The 20,858-nt window shown below is 40.9% G+C and overlaps 1 protein-coding gene across 3 annotated transcripts in view; it reads right to left on the reverse strand.

Moving 5' to 3' along the window:
• Window positions 1-20,858, reverse strand: part of ptprsa (protein tyrosine phosphatase receptor type Sa) — a 525,319-nt gene that overhangs the window by 122,789 nt on the left and 381,672 nt on the right. For all 3 annotated transcript variants that reach the window (XM_051934972.1, XM_051934973.1, XM_051934974.1), the window contains 6 exons: window positions 18,888-19,475; window positions 18,033-18,127; window positions 9,693-9,946; window positions 9,227-9,317; window positions 6,976-7,200; window positions 4,077-4,234 (listed from right to left, as the gene is read on the reverse strand). In XM_051934972.1, coding sequence (XP_051790932.1) covers window positions 4,077-4,234; window positions 6,976-7,200; window positions 9,227-9,317; window positions 9,693-9,946; window positions 18,033-18,127; window positions 18,888-19,475 — 1,411 coding nt within the window. The remainder of the gene's footprint in view (window positions 1-4,076; window positions 4,235-6,975; window positions 7,201-9,226; window positions 9,318-9,692; window positions 9,947-18,032; window positions 18,128-18,887; window positions 19,476-20,858) is intronic.

Below are 20,858 nucleotides of genomic sequence, written 5' to 3' on the forward strand. Positions count from 1 at the left end.
TATTTAAGTCTTGTTTAACTTAAAGTGCTAAAAACTAAAGGAGAAGGAGGTGGGCTGGTCTGTACACCCCTAACATTTTACACTACTTTTAATTATATTATCTGATTCAATATACTACAATGCAAAGTCTTAAGGAGGATGTGAACCCTAACCCTAACCCTAACCCCACTGGATTGGAGATGAATTCAGACCGCTTCAACGTATTATTAAATTTATTGTGTTGCAGATTTCATTTTAAAGGGATACATTTTCCATTTTTCCACCTCAGTCTACGCTCAATATCCCATAATGACAAAGTGAGGATACGTCTTCAGAAATCTCCCATTCCTAGAAGTATTCCCGAACTTTAGCTGTGGCCCTCCAGATTGTGCTCAGAAGCCAACTATCCATCCATTTTCCAACCTGCTGAATCCGAACACAGGGTCACGGGGGGTCTGCAGGAGCCAATCCCAGCCAACACAGGGCACAAGGCAGGAACCAATCCCGGGCAGGGTGCCAACCCACCGCAGGACACACACAAACACACCCACACACCAAGCACACATTAGGGCCAATTTAGAATCGCCCTAGTTTGCCTCCTGTTTGATTTAGTTGTCATTGAGACGTTTCTAAAACTTGATTGTATGAAAATGTGTTATAGAAATGAATGTTGTTGTTGTATGGTAGAATGGCTAGATGGAAGTAACTCTTGAGTAAAACGCATATGACAGTTTAAAGGAATCAGAGAACATGAAGAAAAAGATTCTCTGGCCGGATGAGGCAAAAATTGATCTCTTTGGGCCGAGCACTATATCTGATAGAGAGCAGGAACTGCTCATCACCTGCGTAAGACCATTCCTACTGTGCAGCAATGGTGGTGGCACCATAAAGCTATGCAGGTGCGGGGACAGGGAGACTGGTCAGAATCGAGGGAAGGCTGAATGCAGCCAAATACAGGGAGGGCCTTGAAGACAACTTGCTCAGGAGTGCACACCTCCTCAGACAAGGGTGACAGTTCACCTTTCAGCATGACAGTGACCTGAAGCGTACAGTCAAGACAATGCTGGAGTGGCTTTGGGACAAGTGCTTGAGAATCCAGTCAAAGCCAAGACTTAAACCCGATAGAACAGACGAGACGGAAGACACTCTTAAGTAAAAGGCTTATGACAGCCCTCATGGAGTTTGCCGAACAGCATGAGGAAAAAGATTCTCTGATGTAATGAGACTAAAATAAAACTCTTTAGGCAGAATTGCAAACACAAGTTCCAGTGAAGACCATGCACTGCTCTACACCTAGCTCATACCACCAATACAGTGAGGCATGCTGGTGGCAGCATCATGCTATGGGGACAGGGAGACGAAGGTCAGAATTGAAGTTAGGATTGAATGCAGAGAGGTCCTTAAAGAAATCCTGCTTCAGAGTGCACGTCACCTCAGACTGGGCCGACGGTTCACCTTTCAGCATGACAGTGACCTGAAGTGTACAGCCAAGACAAAGCTGGAGTGGCTTTGGGACAAACCTCTGAGTGTCCTTGAGTGGCCCAGCCCAACCACATGCGTGGAGAGACCTGAAGATGGCAGTTTGCAGATGGCTTTCCATTGTGGAAGAAATCAACATGTTAATTAAAGCAAGAAACTTATCCTCTACAAGGACAAGTTTGATAAATAAAGCCTCTTTGAGTCAAAAACCATGCAGGAGGAAACTGGTTCATTGACGAAGAGGGATCATTCGTCACAGTAGTCTGTTAGAGAACAGTCTAAAAAGTAAGGGCAGAGGACCACTTTATAAACAACCTAATTTACATAATGGTGCTGATTAATGCGTACATTTACTCTGATTGGTTTGTTGGCTTACACCCAAATGACTTATTGGAATAAAGGTCTATTCTATTGCACTCTTCTTCTTCTTATATTCTTTTGGTTCAGCTATTAATCTTGAAATTTCTGTGTATGAGATAACAGTCCAGTCTTGTCATTTACAGGACATCTGCTGATCCCTTCATCATCTCCTAGTACATTGTGTTTTATTTACTTAAACATTTCAGTAGCTTTCTTCATGACATTTTTAAAGCAAATGCTTATTTATTTCTACCAGGCACTGCAAACCAAATTACTTAACTATTGTTACCTCTAAATCATTCTCTCAAACCATTCCATCTAACAGAGCTTGAGAGGATCTGCCAGGAAGAATGGGATAAACTGCCCAAACACAGGTGTGCAAAGCTTGTAGAGACTCGCCCAAGATGACCCGAAGCTGGAATTGCTGTCAAATGGGCTTCTAAAAGGTTAAGGGTCTGAATTGTTCTTTGAATGAGAGATTTCAGATTTGGATTTTTAATAAATACGCAAACCTTTCTACAAAATGTTTTCACTTTGTCATTCTAGGTTATGGATTGTAAACTGACGGGGAAAAAATGGCAAATGTATCCAGTTAAAATTAAATCTTCAACACAATAAAGTGAGCAGAAAGTGAAGGGGTCTGAATACTTTCTGAATCTACCATATTAATTTATCCATCCATCCATCCATCCATTATCCAACCGGCTATATCCTAAATACAGGGTCACGGGGGTCTGCTGGAGCCAATCCCAGCCAACACAGGGCGCAAGGCAGGAAACAAACCCCGGGCAGGGCGCCAGCCCATCGCAGGGCACCAACACACACACACACAAAGCACCCACTAGGGACAATTTAGGATCGCCAATGCACCTAACCGGCATGTCTTTGGACTGTGGGAGGAAAGCCACGCAGAGAGGACCCGGGAAGCGAACCTGGGTCTCCTAACTGCGAGGCAGCAGCGCTACCCACTGTGCCACTATGCTGTCTATTAATTTATTATTATTGTTTTCTCTACATAATGGACAATCCAAAAAAAAAAACAACACTGCAAGGGTCAGAAAAATGGACTAATACTTGCAGGGGGAATGTAGCTGTCCATCCTCCCTCACCCAAATGCATTTTAATAATTCAGTATTCAGAGTGTATTCAGGGTGGCAGGTAATGCCAGCCATTCTTGTGTGTATTTCTTCCTTTTAGTGAAGCTTCGCTCATTAATGCATTTTCCACATACAGTACATTTTTTTTTCCTTCTTAAGCGATTAGTCTAGAGAAGACGACGAGGAAAATCAATCTCCAGTATACGGTTAATCACAAATTGCTTACTCATAAAAATGTACTCAGCAAGACTTTTTATATGAGCTGGCTCCAAAATGGGAAAAAGATACAAAGGAACAGCAATGAAAGCAAGGAGTATGGGCTTATTGGGTCTTTCCTAATGTACTGTAGAGCAAAGCTAAGCCTTACCTGTCAGGTTTGCTGTTTCCAAGGACAGCAGTAAAGAAAAGAAAAAGAGAAGAATGCAAAAAAGACAGGGAGGAAAAAAAGAAGAAGAAGAAGAATCAATACACATCATTTGAATTCACCAAGTGTCCCTGAGGTCCTAAACACAGATTATCAGCATTAGCAGCAGCTAGTCAACTTTGGAGTTAAAAGCCCTGAGAGACGCAGACAGACAGAGCAGCAACCAGGGGATCAAGTGAGGGTCAGCGTGAAGGACGGCTCAAGGGGAGGGAGCCAGGGAGCTGAAGAGACGCTTGTAAAATAAGGAGCCGCAAGCTGCTAGACAAGGACTGCCGGAAGACTGCTAATGCAGACTACAGTCCCATCCGGAGTCGTTCAGTGAGGAGACAGCAGTTCATGCCAATTCTTCTTGGTAAGCCTCTGACTGGCTAGCGTTAAGCCTCATGCTTTACTACAGACGTTATCTTGGTATGCACATCTATACGTTTTGAATGTAGTGAAACATAATGACTTGAAAAATACAGCCATCCGCTTGCTTGACTGCTGTCTGGGATTCATAACACATAAAAAGGCAGGGCATGTGCATAACTGCAGTGAGGTTGGGGAATGAAGGTTAATACAATGCTTTTTTTTTTTTTTTCACGCCTTAACACATGAACCCCTAATGAGAAACTGAATGTGAAGTCCTGTCCACACAGGTCATTTATCTGTGGTGGACATCTGATGCACCTCAAGGGTAGTAAGAGGAAGCAGGGAGAGGGACTTCTGTCCCTACAGTGTCAATTGAATGATCTTACTTCTTATACAGCAGGATGGCGATGACTATGCAGATGATGAAGACCACCGCTAGGACTGGCCCAACTACCCATATAAGTCCATCTCCACCATCCACGGGCTGGGGGTCAAGGTCAGGAGCCAAGACGGGATCTGTGAAAGGACTTGCAGCAAACATCTTCTGCAAATATGAAAAAAACAGATAAAGAGGTTGATTAATGGTGAAAGGGAAGGTGTGTTGGTAGTGAATCAAAACTGAGACAAAAGTGAGTCAAAATGCATTTTTAATTAGTATGCCGTACGTAGCTATGAACAAAACAAGTAAAAGAGAGCTGAACAGAGGAAAAAATGGGCATCTACATAATAAAAAAAAACAATTACCTTCTATCTAACAATGACATACTAACTTCATGTCTCCCTTTTTTTAAAGAGTGCCTTTTTACAGTAAATTAATTTAAGTCTATGTCTTTTATACAGTGTCTCCGTATCCATCTATCTAACTTTAATATGGAGCCTTTCAAATCTGTTTATAATTTTTATATGGTGAATTCCTATCTCTCTATATCTTATACGCAGTGTCGTCCACATCTATCTCATTTACATGGTGAGTTTATATTCATGCATTTTATAGTGCCTTTCACAGCTATCTATTGTATAGTGAATTCATATCCCTTTATCTCATTTATACAGCACCTTTCATATTTACCTATAACGTTTACATAGTAAATTCATGTTTCTCTATCTCTTATATGCAATGTCTTCAACATCATTCTCTTTTATAGTGCCTTTCACATCTTTCTGTCTATCAGTGCCTTTCATATCTATGTATCATCTCTGTATGTCATTTAACACAATTTGAATTGTATTTAGTCAAATAGTCTGTTAATCTATCTGTCTTATTCTTAACCCTCTTTAGCTTATATATCTACATTTTTTTTAAATTCATTTAATATACAGAATATATTATCTTTTTAATAAAATGACTTTCCTACTACTGTATGGATCTATCATACAATACCTTTCATATCTATCTTTTATATAGTAAATTCATATCTTTCTATTATATGCGTGTCTTACATATCAATTTCTTATATAGTGCCTTACACGTCTCTGTCTTTTCTACAGTGCCTTTTCTATCTATCTATCTATCTATCTATCTATCTATCTATCTATCTATCTATCTATCTATCTATCTATCTATCTATCTATCTATCTATCTATCTATCTATCTATCATTTCATTATATAATGCCTTTCATCTATCTATCTATCTATCTATCTATCTATCTATCTATCTATCTATCTATCTATCTATCATTTCATTATATAGCGCCTTTCATCTATCTATCTATCTATCATTTCATTATATAGCGCCTTTCATCTATCTATCTATCTATCTATCTATCTATCTATCTATCTATCTATCTATCTATCTATCTATCTATCTATCATTTCATTATATAATGCCTTTCATCTATCTATCTATCTATCTATCTATCTATCTATCTATCTATCATTTCATTATATAGCGCCTTTCATCTATCTATCTATCTATCATTTCATTATATAGCGCCTTTCATCTATCTATCTATCTATCTATCTATCTATCTATCTATCTATCTATCTATCTATCTATCTATCTATCTATCTATCATTTCATTATATAGCGCCTTTCATCTATCTATCTATCTATCTATCTATCTATCTATCTATCTATCTATCTATCATTTCATTATATAGAGCCTTTCATCTATCTATCTATCTATCTATCTATCTATCTATCTATCTATCTATCTATCTATCTATCTATCTATCTATCTATCTATCTATCATTTCATTATATAGCGCCTTTCATCTATCTATCTATCTATCTATCTATCTATCTATCTATCTATCTATCTATCTATCTATCTATCTATCTATCTATCTATCTATCTATCTATCTATCTATCTAATTCCCAGGTTTGATATATTTAGATCTCCTCTTGATCACTTTAAATGAACGCTGACTGCTAGTGTCCTAGCTATTCTTTGGATCTTTCTTGTCATCGGCTCATGCAGGGGATGCACTCTGTAACTCATGTTGCTTTTACATGTGGAGCAATTCCATCAGTCTACTTGCACTGACTTGACGTTATTTTAGACACCTGAGGATAATAGGACAGATGAGCATTGTGATGGACGGCCACAGCCATTATCTGGCCAAGACGCTAACTGAATGGAAAGACCAGGGTGGGGAGAGCATCCACAAGGCACTACCTTCTCCGGGATGATAAGAGTGCAACCCTCCTGGGAGGCTGTGGCACCATGGATTCCAGCAGGGCATGCTGGTAGTTGGAGTTTGGCAAAGCCCTGTTGGGTTCCATGGGGGGCTGTAGAACCCTACTTTGGGTTTCCATCACACCTGGGAGTGATTCCAGTTAACCCTGATGAGCCACCTGGAGCACTCCCAAGGTGTAACATAAAAGGAGTCGCCTCACTCCATTCGGAGAGCCAGAGTCAGGAGGAAGAGGGCCAAAGCTTGCCTGTGGAGTAGTGGAGGCGGAAAGGAGAAGAAAAGGAACTGAGTATTGGTGCACTGTACTGTGATGCTGTGGGGAGTGAGGGAAAAGCGCTTCCCCACTTGCAAATAAATGTGTGCTGTGCTGGAACTCGTGTCTCTGCCTGTCTGTGTCATGGTTGGGGCGGCTGGAGCACCCCTGGTTTCCTCAGCTTGTTGTACTGAATGGCCTGTCCTCATCACAACTGTTCTAATGTTCTGCTGTTTAAACTTGAGAGTAAAGAAAAAACTTTTTCTTAAGTGACAGAACATCTTTTGAGCACTTTGACCCTCTTACTCTTTAATAATTTTGGAAATCTGATTTAGGCATATACAGTTCATACGTAAATTGCAAAGATGAAGAGAAAATTTCCTGCGACTCACCGTTTCAGGACTGTCCAACACAGCCAAGACAAAGAAAATATACTCCTGGCCAGGCTCCAAAGGATGGTTTTCAAAGCCATTGTACTCCATCTGGTCACCCAAGGTGAAGTGGTTCGGAAGTGTCTTGAATCGGGCAGCGATGTACGGTTTCTGAATTTCAAGTTGACGAGAGAAGCGCATACTTCTTCTCCGCCGCCGCCGATGTTGGCCGATGTCTCTCAGAAGCTGTCAAAAGAGAGCAAACTTAACCTGAAACCATCCGTTATGTTTCAGTGGTATGAATGTCAGACTCTTGACTTCACAGGAGAGTGACTGACCATCGATTCTTTACAGATAGGGCTGAGCACCTTTTACACCTTTAAGTGAATTAATATCCATGTTTTGAGCTGGTTGTTAAATTCTCTCATTGCATTATAGACTGGAAATGTGTGCAGGCCCACTGAGCCTGCACTCAGTAAAGAACGGCATACAGAGATGGATTGAAACTGAATTATTTTTTTACGATTTCTTCCCCACAGCCCCAAGTTATAACAATTTATATTTTGATTATTATTATTAATTTATTTAGCAGACACCCTTATCCAAGGTGACTTAAAAAGAATGTTATAATACATGAAAAGAAGCTGCAAGCATTAAAAGCAACAGAGAACAAGATAAAAAAACAAGCAAGATGGAGTCGTACTACTACTAAATAATTACACCTGCAGCTAGATGAAGACACAAATCAGTGAAGATCAAACTTAATTTGTCCCAAGAGGGAAACGTAGCTGTCTTAAAGTCTCTGTCAGCAGCTGTCCTGTAGAAAAGAAACTAAACAGTTCCAAAATATTTAATGAAAAGGCGCCTAAACATGAGAAAACTGGGTGAATTTAAGATAGACAAAGAGAGATCACTCCACAGCTCTGGATCAAGAATGGAGAAGCATTAACCAGCCTTGAGCCATGTCTGGCCACAGGAAGAATGGAGACTTCTGGAGGGGGACACATGGAGAGAACAAAGAATGGAGATACTGAGGGGCAGAACCATTCAGAGAATTGGACATGAAGATAGATAGATTTGAAAGGCGCTAAATAGTAAGTAGATAGTTAAAGTAGATAAAGGAAAGGCACTATATAATAGATAGATAGATAGATATGAAAGACACTATATAATAGATAGATAGATAGATAGATAGATAGATAGATAGATAGATGTGAAAGGCACTATATAACAACTCTATTATAGATAGATAGATAGATAGATAGATAGATAGATAGATAGATAGATAGATAGATAGATAGATAGATAGAAATGAAAGGCACTGTATAATAGATATTAAAGGCACTGTACTGTATATTACACAGACATAAAAGTCACTATACAAGTATAATATATATGAAAGGCAGTATAGAAAAATAAAATATAAATGAAATGAAAGGCAATATATAAAGATACAAAATGATACACTATATGATAGAAAGAAAGAAAGAAAGAAAGAAAGAAAGAAAGAAAGAAAGAAAGAAAGAAAGAAAGAACATTATGTAACAGACAGATATGATAGGCATTAGATATGAAATAAATTAGAAGCTGTTATACAGGGTGAGTCAAAATTATGTTAACACTAATGGATTATTTTTCTCTCGACCACACCTTTCCAGGTCGATGGATAGCTCATGGTGGATCACTGCCGTGGCCTTCACACTCCCCTGATTTGACACCCTGTGATTTCTGGTTATGGGGTATGGTGAAAGAGCGCATGTATAGCAGGAAAGTTTGTGATATCAATAACCAGAAGGACAGAATACGGACTGTGGTGTCATCTATTCCCTGAGAAATGTGTTTCCAGGCTTTAAATGGTACTGTTGCTCGTTGCTTTTTGTGTGCTGAACATGATGGCAAGCAGGTTGAGGCATTCCTATAAATCATCTTGCACATATGAAGTATGTTTTGTGAATAAATTGTTTTCGCCATTCAAATGTTAATATCATTTTGACTCACCCTCTATATGAAATGAAAGACACTATATATAGATAGATATTAAATGCACTGTATAATACAAACACATAAAATTTACCATACAAGTATAATAGATATGAAAGGCAGTATAGAAAAATAAAATATAAATGAAATTAAAGGCAATATATAAAGATACAAAATGATACACTACATGATAGATAGACAGATAGAAAAGGCACTATATAACAGATAATCAGGTATTAAAGGCACTCTATGTTTGACATCATGTAACTGTAATTATACCAACAGCACTCACATCCTCCAGATTCATATCATCCGGAGTCTTCCAGGGTTTCAGAAACACCCCTCGCACCTTCTTCAATGGCACCACAACGATGTAGTAGTATCTGAAAGAAAAGGTGTGAGCTGAGCCATAAAAAGCTTCCAGTGGTGTCGCAGTGCTCCTTTCAATTGTCTCTTCACAGCACAATCTCCATTTAAGGTTATTCTCCTTTGCACATGGAGGTATCCCCAGGTGGCCGGCCACTTTTCACTGAGCAGTATTGCTAACGTCACCATATTCAAGTGATAATGTTTGCTCTACTGCAAAATTTCAGTGGAAAGGACCAAAGGTTCTTAATAGTATTCAAAAAATGGTAAACCACTGAAAATGGCTGAAAATTTCAGTTTTAGGATACCTTTAATGGATGCCAGCTGCTACCAACAGGAGACTCCATGTGCAGAGACTGTGGCATTGTTAACCAGACTTGAGTTAAACTTACCTGACTGGTATCAGGGTTTCCAATGAAGGCAGCACAATGTTAATGGATCCGTCACCATCGATCTTGCGGTTCAGCACAGGTTTGGAGGCCAGAATTTGTGGGGCGGTCCGCACCTGTATATTATGCCTTAGGCCACCCATGTTGTTTTCACCAATGATCATCTTGAAGCTGTAAGTTGTGTTGGGACGCAAGTTTGTAATTAATGCTTTGGTGGCCCTGGCATCCACATCCACACTATGACCGTTGTATTCAATCTGCAGGAAGCAAAAATTAAAAATGCATTAAAAAATGTTAACTCACCCACACATAGTGGTGCAGCGTTTAGTACTTCTGTGTCACAGCTGCATTGTCTTGGATTCAAATCTCTCTCTTTGTGGAGTTCTTATACAGTTTTCTGAGATTATGAGGAGTTTCTCTAGGCACTCTTTTCTCCTACTGTACCCCTAAGATGTGCAATTTGGATTAACTCTCGACGCGTCTGCCTATCGCTGCGTGTTGGTGTGTACACGAGTATGCTTTTGATAGACTGGCATTCTGGGCAGACTGGCTTCTACCAGAATAAACTGCTGATTTTTGCAATCTGGTATTAGAAACAAACAGAGATACAGAAGATACAGTACATATACTGTACATCCCTTAAAAAATGTGCCTTAAAATGACAAATGGTTATTAAGGCAGCAGGTTAAGTGGCACTATTGTGACCTGAATAGTAGCATGCAAGACAGCTGCCTCTTACCATTTGCCTGAATGAAAATAATTCTCTTGTTGAGGTTTTCATATTGACAGCGTCACCTTGCGGAATGCACAGAGATGAGACTGAGTGTTTGCACTCTGCCTGTCACTTTTGTCGTATCTGAGCTACAATCACGTATCACACAGACCCAACTATATGAAATGTGGCGACTGTCTGAGACGCTACTCATGTCGAAAACGTTCTTAAAAGGACAGCTTGTGCACTTTTTAAAATGTATTTATCGCCTTCTTAGCTTGGAAAACGTGATGAAAAGCTGACAGGAGGATGGATGGACTTTTACAGAATTGCTTAATAGGATCTGTTTTTATATTTTACATATTAAGGTGGCACTCTGGCGCTGATGCCTCATAGTAAGGAGGCCAGGGTTTCGTATCCCGTCTCGGGTGTTTCCAGTTTTCCCTGTTGTCTGTGTGCGTTAGCTCTGGGTGCTCTGGTTTCTTCCCACTGTCTAAAGACATGCAGGTTAGGTGAATTGGCAACATTAATTCTTTCAGGGCTGATGTCGACTTTTGTCAAAAGGAGGAGTTGACAATGGTAATCAACTGTAAATGGTGACAAAACCAACCATTATATTTTAGTTGGACTCTCATTGCTAGAAGGAAAGTTAGATTCATTGGTTTCACCGAGATTCCCTGTGCTCTCGTGAGTAGCAAGGCGCACACAATGGCAAAAATGGCACTGACATCTGCTAAGAGATCAAAGCGAATGCATAAAGCAAAATACTCCATGGACGACATTTTGCCTATTATTTCTGAACTGGACTATGACTTGTCGGACTCAGTTTTTGATACAAGTGATCGAAAACGAATGTGAGGTTCCAGCTTTAGCTGATCGGTCCCCAGCTAGTCGTTATACTGACAATGTTCACCAGGGAGGACTACCACTTAACAATGATAAGAGGTAGAAACCAGATTGTAATGCACTGTGACCGTGATCGCTGCTGCTGTCCCAGCCTTGCGAAGACAGCCTGGCGACAAGCCTGCTGCACATTCTTGGCAAACTGGCAGCCGCAGCATGCAGCAACAGACGTTTTATGTTGATTTCTGAGTGGAACCATTGTTTTTTGGAAAAAATATTCAGCACTCAAAGAGTTAAACTGGTCCATGTGGGTGGGTGGGTTCACCCTCTCCGAGATTTGCCCCTGCCTTGTGCCCTATGCTAGCTTCGGTGTATTGCCTTCTGGGTGCACAAGTGGGAGACCTCCCTGGAAGGGTGGATGGGTTTCTTGGCAGGTGCGAGGGTGGATCCAGTTGTCATTGTTGGAACAAATGACATGCATAAGTATAGTGTGCTGGATCTGCGATCCAAATTCAAAGAGTTAGGTGTCAGGCTGAGGAGCAGAACTGCCAAGGCAGCCCTTCTGCCTTTGCCACGTACCAGTCCAGGTGAGACTGAGGAGATCAGAAGGCTTAACAAGTGGCTCAAATCTTGCTGCAGGGTAGAAGTGAACACCAGCAAAACCAAGGAGCTGGTGGTGGATTTTAGGAGGACCAGGCCCCTCATGGACCCCATGATCATCAGAGGTGACTGTGTGCAGAGGGTGCAGACCTATAAATACCTGGGAGTGCAGCTGGATGATAAATTGGACTGGACTGCCAATACTGATGCTCTGTGCAAAAGAGGACAGAGCCGACTATACTTCCTTAGAAGGCTGGCGTCCTTCAACATCTGCAATAAGATGCTGCAGATGTTCTATCAGACGGTTGTGGCGAGCGCCCTCTTCTACGCGGGTGGTGTGCTGGGGAGGCAGTATAAAGAAGAGGGATGCCTCACACCTGGACAAACTGGTGAGGAAAGCAGGCTCTATTGTAGGCACGGAGCTGGACAGTTTGACATCTGTGGCAGAGCGACGGGCGCTGAGCAGACTCCTGTCAATCATGGAGAATCCACTGCATCCAACTGAAGAGGATCATCTCCAGACAGAGGAGCAGCTTCAGCGACAGACTGCTGTCACCGTCCTGCTCCACTGACAGACTGAGGAGATCGTTCCTCCATCACACTATGCGACTCTTCAGTTCCACCCGGGGGGGTAAACGTTAACATTATAAAAAGTTATTGTCTGTTATACCTGCATTGTTATCACTCTTTAATTTAATATTGTTTATTATCAGTATGCTGCTGCTGGAGTATGGGAATTTCCCCTTGGGGATTAATAAAGTATCTATCTATCTATCTATCTATCTATCTATCTATCTATCTATCTATCTATCTATCTATCTATCTATCTATCTATCTATCTATCTATCTATCTATCTATCTATCTATCTATCTATCTATCTATCTATCTATCTAGAAGTTTGTAGGTTTATGGGGCATTAGGACTCCTTTTGGAACAGGTGGGACCTGTTCTACCGTGACAGTTTACATCTGAACTGGAGGGGCACCGATGTATTGTGGAGGTGTATGAGTAGGTTAGTCAAGGATTGTTTGAAACTTGGGAATGGGGTCGTACATCCATTAAACAGTGTCATCTCCAGACAGAGGAGCAGTTTCAGCGACAGACTGCTGTCACTGTCCTGCTCCACTGACAGACTGAGAAGATCATTCCTCCCCCAAACTATGCGACTCTTCAATTCCACCAGAGGGGGTAAACGTTGAACATTATTCAAGTTATTGTCTGTTTTTTACCTGCATTTTTTTATTACTCTTTAATTTAATATTTTTTGCTGCTGGAGTATGTGAATTTCCCCCTGGGATTAATAAAGTATCTATCTATCTATCTATCTATCTATCTATCTATCTATCTATCTATCTATCTATCTATCTATCTATCTATCTCTATCTATCTATCTATCTATCTATCTATCTATCTATCTATCTATCTATCTATCTATCTATCTATCTATCTATCTATCTATCTATCTATCTATCTTTATAGGAGATTAAGAGGAGACCTGACTGAGTGTTTACAATTATGAAGTGAATTAGTCCAGTGGATCGAGATGGTGATTTTAAAATGAGCTCATCAAAGAACACAGGGACACAGTTGGAAACTTGTGAAGGGGAAATTTCACACAAACATTTGGAAGTTTTTCTTTACACAAAGAACAATAGACACTTGGAATAAGTAGAGTGGTAGACAGTAAGACTTTAAGGACTTTCAAAACTTAACTTGATGTTTTTCTAGAAGAAATAAGTGGACAGGACTGGCGAGCTTTGTTGGGCTGAATGGTCTGTTCTTGTCCAGAGTGTTCTAATGTTGGATTTTCTGTTTTTTTTTTTTTCTGATTATTTTCTGCTCTGGTTATTGGAATCGGATTATGGATTGCCTCTTGGGACATCATTTGTTTATTCCTCTTCATACAGATGTTTCTGATTATTTTCTATTCTGGTTTCCAGATTAAAATTATAGATTGTGTTATAGGCCATGTTTTCACCAGATTGCCCTTTTAGGCAACTCCTTGCTTGCTCTTCAGAGCATTTTCTTACCTTCTTTTCAATTTTTCAAGATATATCCTTATTGATATTGATTCTTTGGATTAAGTTATCTCTTCAAGACAACATTGTTTTTTAAATCACCTTTCCAATGAGAGGCAATTAAGATATTTTGGAACTTTAAATACATTTTGAACTTTGAATGTCAGATTCCCCATTTTTGGGCCTAGTTGGGCCATAGCTTGTTCGCAGGGGGAGGTTTGCTAGCTGGTTTGGGGTGAGGCTATTTGGGACAGGCCACTGGAGATCTCGGCCTGCTCTGGTGACTAATCTGAAGTTCTCTTGCTCTTTGTGCTATCGTCCTAGCCACTAATCAATAACAGAATGGACCACTCTAAACCAAAATAATAAAAACAAAAATCTTTGGCTTGAAAAGACAATGTAAACCAAAGAATCATTACGAAGAAGGATATGGCAAAACGCTAAGAACAGCAGACAAGGATTCGCCTGAAAGGCAATCCTGTGAGAAGACTTCCCAAAACGCAATCTATAATCACAATCCAGAGTAGAAAATAATCAGAATAATGGAAGATTGCTGAAACATAACAATTCCTCAGCATACCAGTTGTGTTACAAGGAAGCCTTGATATGAGTCTCCTCTTCTCAGCTGTAATATGTGAATATAAGAGATGCGGATTGGTGAGGCCTCAAATACGAAGAGGCTGCTGAGCTCAGGCCATTCACGTTTTCGCCATATGGAACAGGATGAAGAGCTTTTGTTGAGAAATTCTGCCTAGATGGCTCCCTTTTCTTCGTACTAACAGCCTCCAGTCTGTGGGATGAGAAAGTGGGGACAGCAGATGGCAGTGACAGAGGCTGGCACTTGCCATCGGGCGTCTACTGCCAATTTCTTAGTGAATAAGAATGGCTTGGCGCAAGCTGGGAAGGGGGATGTGTTGAGATGTCATTTGGGCTCGAATGCCAGCTTTTCCCAGTGTTGCCTTCAGATTGTTGCTCTTTGGGTAAATAGAGATATTCATTTTGAAACCCGAACAAATTTTTTTTATGCTATTGTAAAAGGCTTGATGCATTTAGGAAATTTAAAAATGACATTTAGTGAATGTCTATTAAGAAAGCATGCACTTTAAAATTTTAAGCTCAGCATCCGGTGTAACAGGCAATGCCAAAATTGGTCAGAATGGAGTGACGCATTCCAGTTCAACAACGATGTGTGAATTGGGCAGACTTTATAGCAGGGCCTGTGTTGGGAGGGCTGTGTGAAATGGTGAGTGGGCTGTGTTGATGTTTCAGCTGAAACTGAGCCATTGCAACTACCCAAGTGAAGCTTTACTTTCACTTTCTGTCTCAATGAGTAGTGCAGAAAGAACGTATACAGTAGACCCCCGCAAAGTAAGGGGTCAGAATTCGCGGCCTCAGTCGTTCGTGGATTTTTCCTTAGAACCTAACTAATAATTGTTAGCAGAAACCGCAAATATCCTCTGCAATTTTTTGATGTGTTTTTTCGTGGCAATACTGTACTGTAGAGAGAACACAAAGCAACCGTAGAGGAAAACGCCGCTTGTGAAGGTGAAAGTAGCCAATCCGAGAGCGTTATTCATTTCTTCTTGCTGCTGATTGGCTGCTGCTGCTCTGTGATGCCTCTCCGGCAGATGCAGCACAGCATTCCTGTATTATAGTAGTTGGCCGCGTGTAGCTCTCTCTTGAGTGTTTCGCTGAACGTTCTCGTGTTTTTCGTTTTGTTCTTCTTAGAGTCCTAAGATGCCACCCAAACGCCCTGCACCTTCTAAGGCTTATGGCAATGAACCTAAGCGCCAAAAAAAGTTTAAGACACTTCAGGAGAAGGCTGAACTACTGGATTTGCTCCTGAAACTAAAAAGTTATGTCGCAGTAGCCGCCCGGGAGCTGTAAATCCTCTGCTTTACTGTGCAGTCATTATCTTCATTACATACCTTCATCGTATTGCACAGCTAATTCATCATCATCATCTTCAATCAATATCATTCATTATTGGTGAGTACCCGTACATTTTACTGTATTTTTATTAAATTAAATTATTAAGTATTTACCGTACTTATACCAAAGAGATCATGCTTGCATGAATTACAGTACATATAGCAGTAACATCGGTATTTTACATTCTAGCACTGCGGGAGAAATAGTGGTACAGTACTGTACAGTATACATTTACATTCTTTTTTTAGGGCAATGTATTAAGCAGAGTTTGAAATGAAATGAAAGTGTTATGGGGGCATATTTAGGGTTTAAACTATAAAAATAGGCATTTATAGGCATTTTTTTGACCACATCCAAAATCTGCGGTTTTTCACAATTCGTGGGTGCTCTAGGAACGTAATGCCCGTGAATTTCGGGGGTCATCTGAACACATATATAAGTGTAGTAAACTAAACTAAAACCAGTCAGATTCTCTACTTACCGTATACAGTGGGGCAAAAAAGTATTTAGTCAGCCACCAATTGTGCAAGTTCTCCCACTTAAAAAGATGAGAGAGGCCTGTAATTTTCATCATAGGTATACCTCAACTATGAGAGACAAAATGAGAAAAAAAAATCCAGCAAATCACATTGTCTGATTTCTGAAGAATTTATTTGCAAATTATGGTGGAAAAAAAGTATTTGGTCAATAACAAAAGTTCATCTCAATACTCAGACAATGTGATTTTCTGGATGTTCTCTCACACCTGACGTTTGCTGTTTCCTTTCCCAAGAGTGGCATTTTTGATGTATTTTGGGACAATTAAGAATTTTTTTTTTCTTTACCCCTTGTGGATGATTGTCACGAAATTGCTTGAAACTGCTTCCGGCCTGAATGCAGCTGAGGTGGAGTATGTATCCCGCCAATGCCAGTTAATGCGTATTCGATACGTACCAAGGATCGTATTGGAAGCACTGGTCACACCATCTAGCAGTCGTAGTAGAAACTACATCCGCCTGATGGAAGAGAAGTGTTGGTGTGGCCATGCATATGGATTTTGGCTACTAATTTTGAGAAATTGTCTCAAATCTAAGGTAAGTTGTGGTAAGATAAAAATACGTACAAGCTTATTGTTTGCTTGTGTGCTATATTCAAATGAACAATCTCCACTTAATCTCAACAGAGTGTAATTGCAGACCGCAGTACCTATGAGGTCAGTTACGTAACGCCCCAACATCACAAAACGCCCTCAATGTCAGTCACGTAACACCCATCGCATTAGACTATGATTAGCATTAGGGCCCCGTTACACTATGGTTAAGATTAGGGTCGTAGGAAGGTTATCTGAGTCAAAGGGCGTTTTGTTGTGGGCATTACCTGATCTATGTCATAGGTATTGCAAGCTGCAGCTAGAACCTTCTCCTTAATTCTTTAGGCGGAGTGGTGGCTCTGAGGCTAAGGATCTGCACTGGCAATCGGAAGGCTGCTGGTTCAAATCCCGTAAAATGCCAAAAGGGACTCTGCTCTGTTGGGCCCTCAAGCAAAACCCTTAACCTGCAATTGCTAAGCACTTTGAGTAGTGAGAAAAGCGCTATATAAATATAAAGAATTATTATTATTACTAATGTAGCATCTGCTTGATAGCAAAAACACAAATAATTTCTTTTTTCATACGTTCTTCTTCTTCTTTCGTCTGCTCCTGTTAGGGGTTGCCACAGCGGGTCATCTTCTTTCATAACTTTCTGTCCTCTGCATCTTGCTCTGTCACCCCCATCACCTGCATGTCCTCTCTCACCACATCCATAAACCTTCTCTTAGGCTTTCCTCTTCTCCCCTCACCTGGCAGCTCTATCCTTAGCACCCTTCTCTCATTATACCCAGCATCTCTCCTCTGCACATGGTCCAAACCAACACAATCTCACACCTCTCTGACTTTGTCTCCCAACCGTCCAACCTGAGCTGACCCTCTAATGTCCTCATTTCTAATCCTGTCCATCCTCGTCACACCCAATGCAATTATTAACATGTTTAACTCTGCCACTTCTAGCTCTGTCTCCTGTGCCACCGTCTATACATAATTGTAAATAAATTTAGGCAACAAGGGGTTAACATTTAAAGCCAGCTTAGGCATTAGCTAAACAAAGGGGCTTGATGGGCTGAATGGTTTGTCAAATTTCTTACGCATGTTCTTATGTCCAAAAGCGACTTACGACCACCCACACCCGGGTACACCCATAGACTTGGGGTATTTCACTCACCTTGCAGGCATAAGGTCCACGGTTGGCTGGAAACTCCCAAGTCAGAAGGACTGATGTCTTCATTGAGAGCTTGACCTTGAAATACTTGGGGGCATCTACTCGGTATTAAAAAAAAAGAAAAGAAAGGAAAAAGCTTAACAGATGCAAAACACTAACCCACCAAATAAAGACCACCGTTCCCCCTGGCAGTATTAAGGTAACCACTAAGACCTGCTTCCCTGTCTCCTACAGCTAAGGATTGTGAGCCTGCATCACTTTCACTGTGTCCATGATGAGAGATGAAAAAGTGTAGGGGAGGGAATTTTACAACACTGGCAAAAATGGATTTGGAGACAGATGGCGAAACACGCAAACACATGTCCATACGGTTTCATTTTTTTTTCCAAAGTAAAATGTCTATTCTGGAAGCTCTTGCTTTTCTACATGACAGTATGCTAAAAAATTTCACGTACAAACGGCATCACCAGTTGAATTCTGGGATTATTCATGAAGCCGAGCTCCCACCCTCATTTCATCTACGACCCATAGGGGGCAGCGCTTCCAAAATGAACATTTTATTAGAAATCGGAGCATGCCCAGAGCCATTCCCAGCATGGGTCTGAATGTCATGCCTAGTCAATGCTCGACGGACCCACTCCCAAAGCCCACCTTAGTGTCAGCGGCGGCACTTGTGGGGCTTTCAGAGTGTCTGAAGAGCGCCTGAAACCAACTTACCTTTTGGTAGGGAACCCTCCGCCATTCAGGTGAACGCACTGAGGACTTATCTGCTTTACTGAATTTTACAATACCTTGCATTTTCTGAAGTGAGCATTCCCAGCCTTTTCCCCCCAAAAACAACAAGTAGGTCAGCATTACCTTTCTCCAGCGGCATGGTCCGATACTGGAATGAAGGACTATAGGGCCCGGGACCTACACTGGTGTGTGCACGGATTTTGACGTCATACGCAGAGTCGGGTTTAAGGCTGTTTAAGGTCAAGCTGGTCTCAGAAGCAGCCACAGTCATTTCCAAAGGCGGACCGGAGCTCCCTGACTCCTTGTAGGCCACCGTATATTCAGTTATGACCCCATTTCTCTCTGCAAGTACCGGAGGGAGCCAGACAAACTCGACGGAGCAGCAGCTGATATTATGACTCTCAGAGATTCGGGGGTAACCCTTAGGGACCTCCTCTGGGACGGTCAGTTCCTGAACAGCTTCCTCCCCCAAGCCGGAGCGACTCACAGCTGACAATCTGAAGATGTAGGTGGCCCCCTTGTGGATGTTACTGACGGTGTACTCTAGCTCCTGTGGGGTGAACTCCAGTGTGGCCAAAGGTGTGACGTCTTTACGTCCAAACTGCAGGCGGTAGCCCAGGACTTGAACAGCTGGATGAATGGCAGGCTGCCACTGAACCAAGGCGGTATTTTCAGAATTCTGCCGGATGGACAGCGCTGGTCTACCAGGAACTGAAAGACAACAAAAGGCAGGAGAGTTTGTGAGTAAATCTTTCTCAGGGACATGACACCATTTATCACAAAATTCCACATTAGTTATAAAATGGCAAATTAATAATTACAAAAAACTATCTTTGCCACTCTTAGGAATGAGTCAACAGTGTGGCTGAAGGAGCTAGTCCTGAAACCACAAGGCTTCATCGTCTCTGCATCCTCCCTAGAGCCTTTAGGGGGTTCGATTGCTGTGAATACTGTACTTGTACACAGAGAGAAAAGTGAGGGTAGATGATTTCCTCTGGGCTGAACATTCGAGTCAGTGGTTCTGTTGTGTTGAAACTGATAGTCGCGTAGACAAAGTCCAATGTGATTCTTTCTTACATGTCTCTCACAGACAAGTGACAGCAGCGCAAACCAACAGCCAACAACACTTGTCAGGCCCGCTCACACACTTGGGTTTACATCACACCTTTCTCCAACACACAGTATCCCAAGATGCTATGTGCCATACAGACATATAAAATAGCAGTACAGTCATTTCTGTATTTTGTTTTCATTTGTGGAAGATATGTGTGTATCTTAGGGTATACAAGTGACAGTGTTTGTATCGAATAGATTAATCGAATAACAAATTTTACACTACAATTGAGTTCTCTCAAATGCTGTATATCTTCTACCGTAATAAAAGGACAAGTGTCTGTGTCTCCATTCAATTGCTACGACTCTGTTATATTCCACTTGGTATGGGATTCATGAAAACAATATTTGTGATGCGCCATCTGCTGAAATGAAAAACACAATGCATTTAATTACTGTAAATATTTGTGATGCGCCATCTGTTGGAATGAAAAATTCAATGCCTTTAATCAGTACATATGTCTGTAATGCACCAGTTGTCAGAATAACATTGGCAAAGCATTTTATTACAACAAATGTCTGTGATGTGCCATCTGTTCGAATGAAAAATGCAATGCATTACTGTAAATATTTGTGATGCGCCATCTGTTGGAATGAAAAATTCAATGCCTTTAATCAGTACATATGTCTGTAATGCACCAGTTGTCAGAATAAAAATGGCAAAGCATTTTATTATAACAAATGTCTGTGATGTGCCATCTGTTGGAATGAAAAATGCAATGCATTACTGTAAATATTTGTGATGTGCCAGCTGTTGGAATGAAAAATTCAATGCCTTTAATTAGTACATATGTTTGTAATGCACCAGTTGTCGGAATAAAAAATGCAAAGCATTTTATTACAACAAATGTCTGTGATGTACCATCTGTTGGAATTAAAAATGCAATGCATTACTGTAAATATTTGTGATGTGCCAGCTGTTGGAATGAAAAATTCAATGCCTTTAATCAGTACATATGTTTGTAATGCACCAGTTGTCGG

This window comes from Erpetoichthys calabaricus, chromosome 12, assembly GCF_900747795.2.
Source record: "Erpetoichthys calabaricus chromosome 12, fErpCal1.3, whole genome shotgun sequence".
Lineage (NCBI taxonomy): Eukaryota > Metazoa > Chordata > Cladistia > Polypteriformes > Polypteridae > Erpetoichthys > Erpetoichthys calabaricus.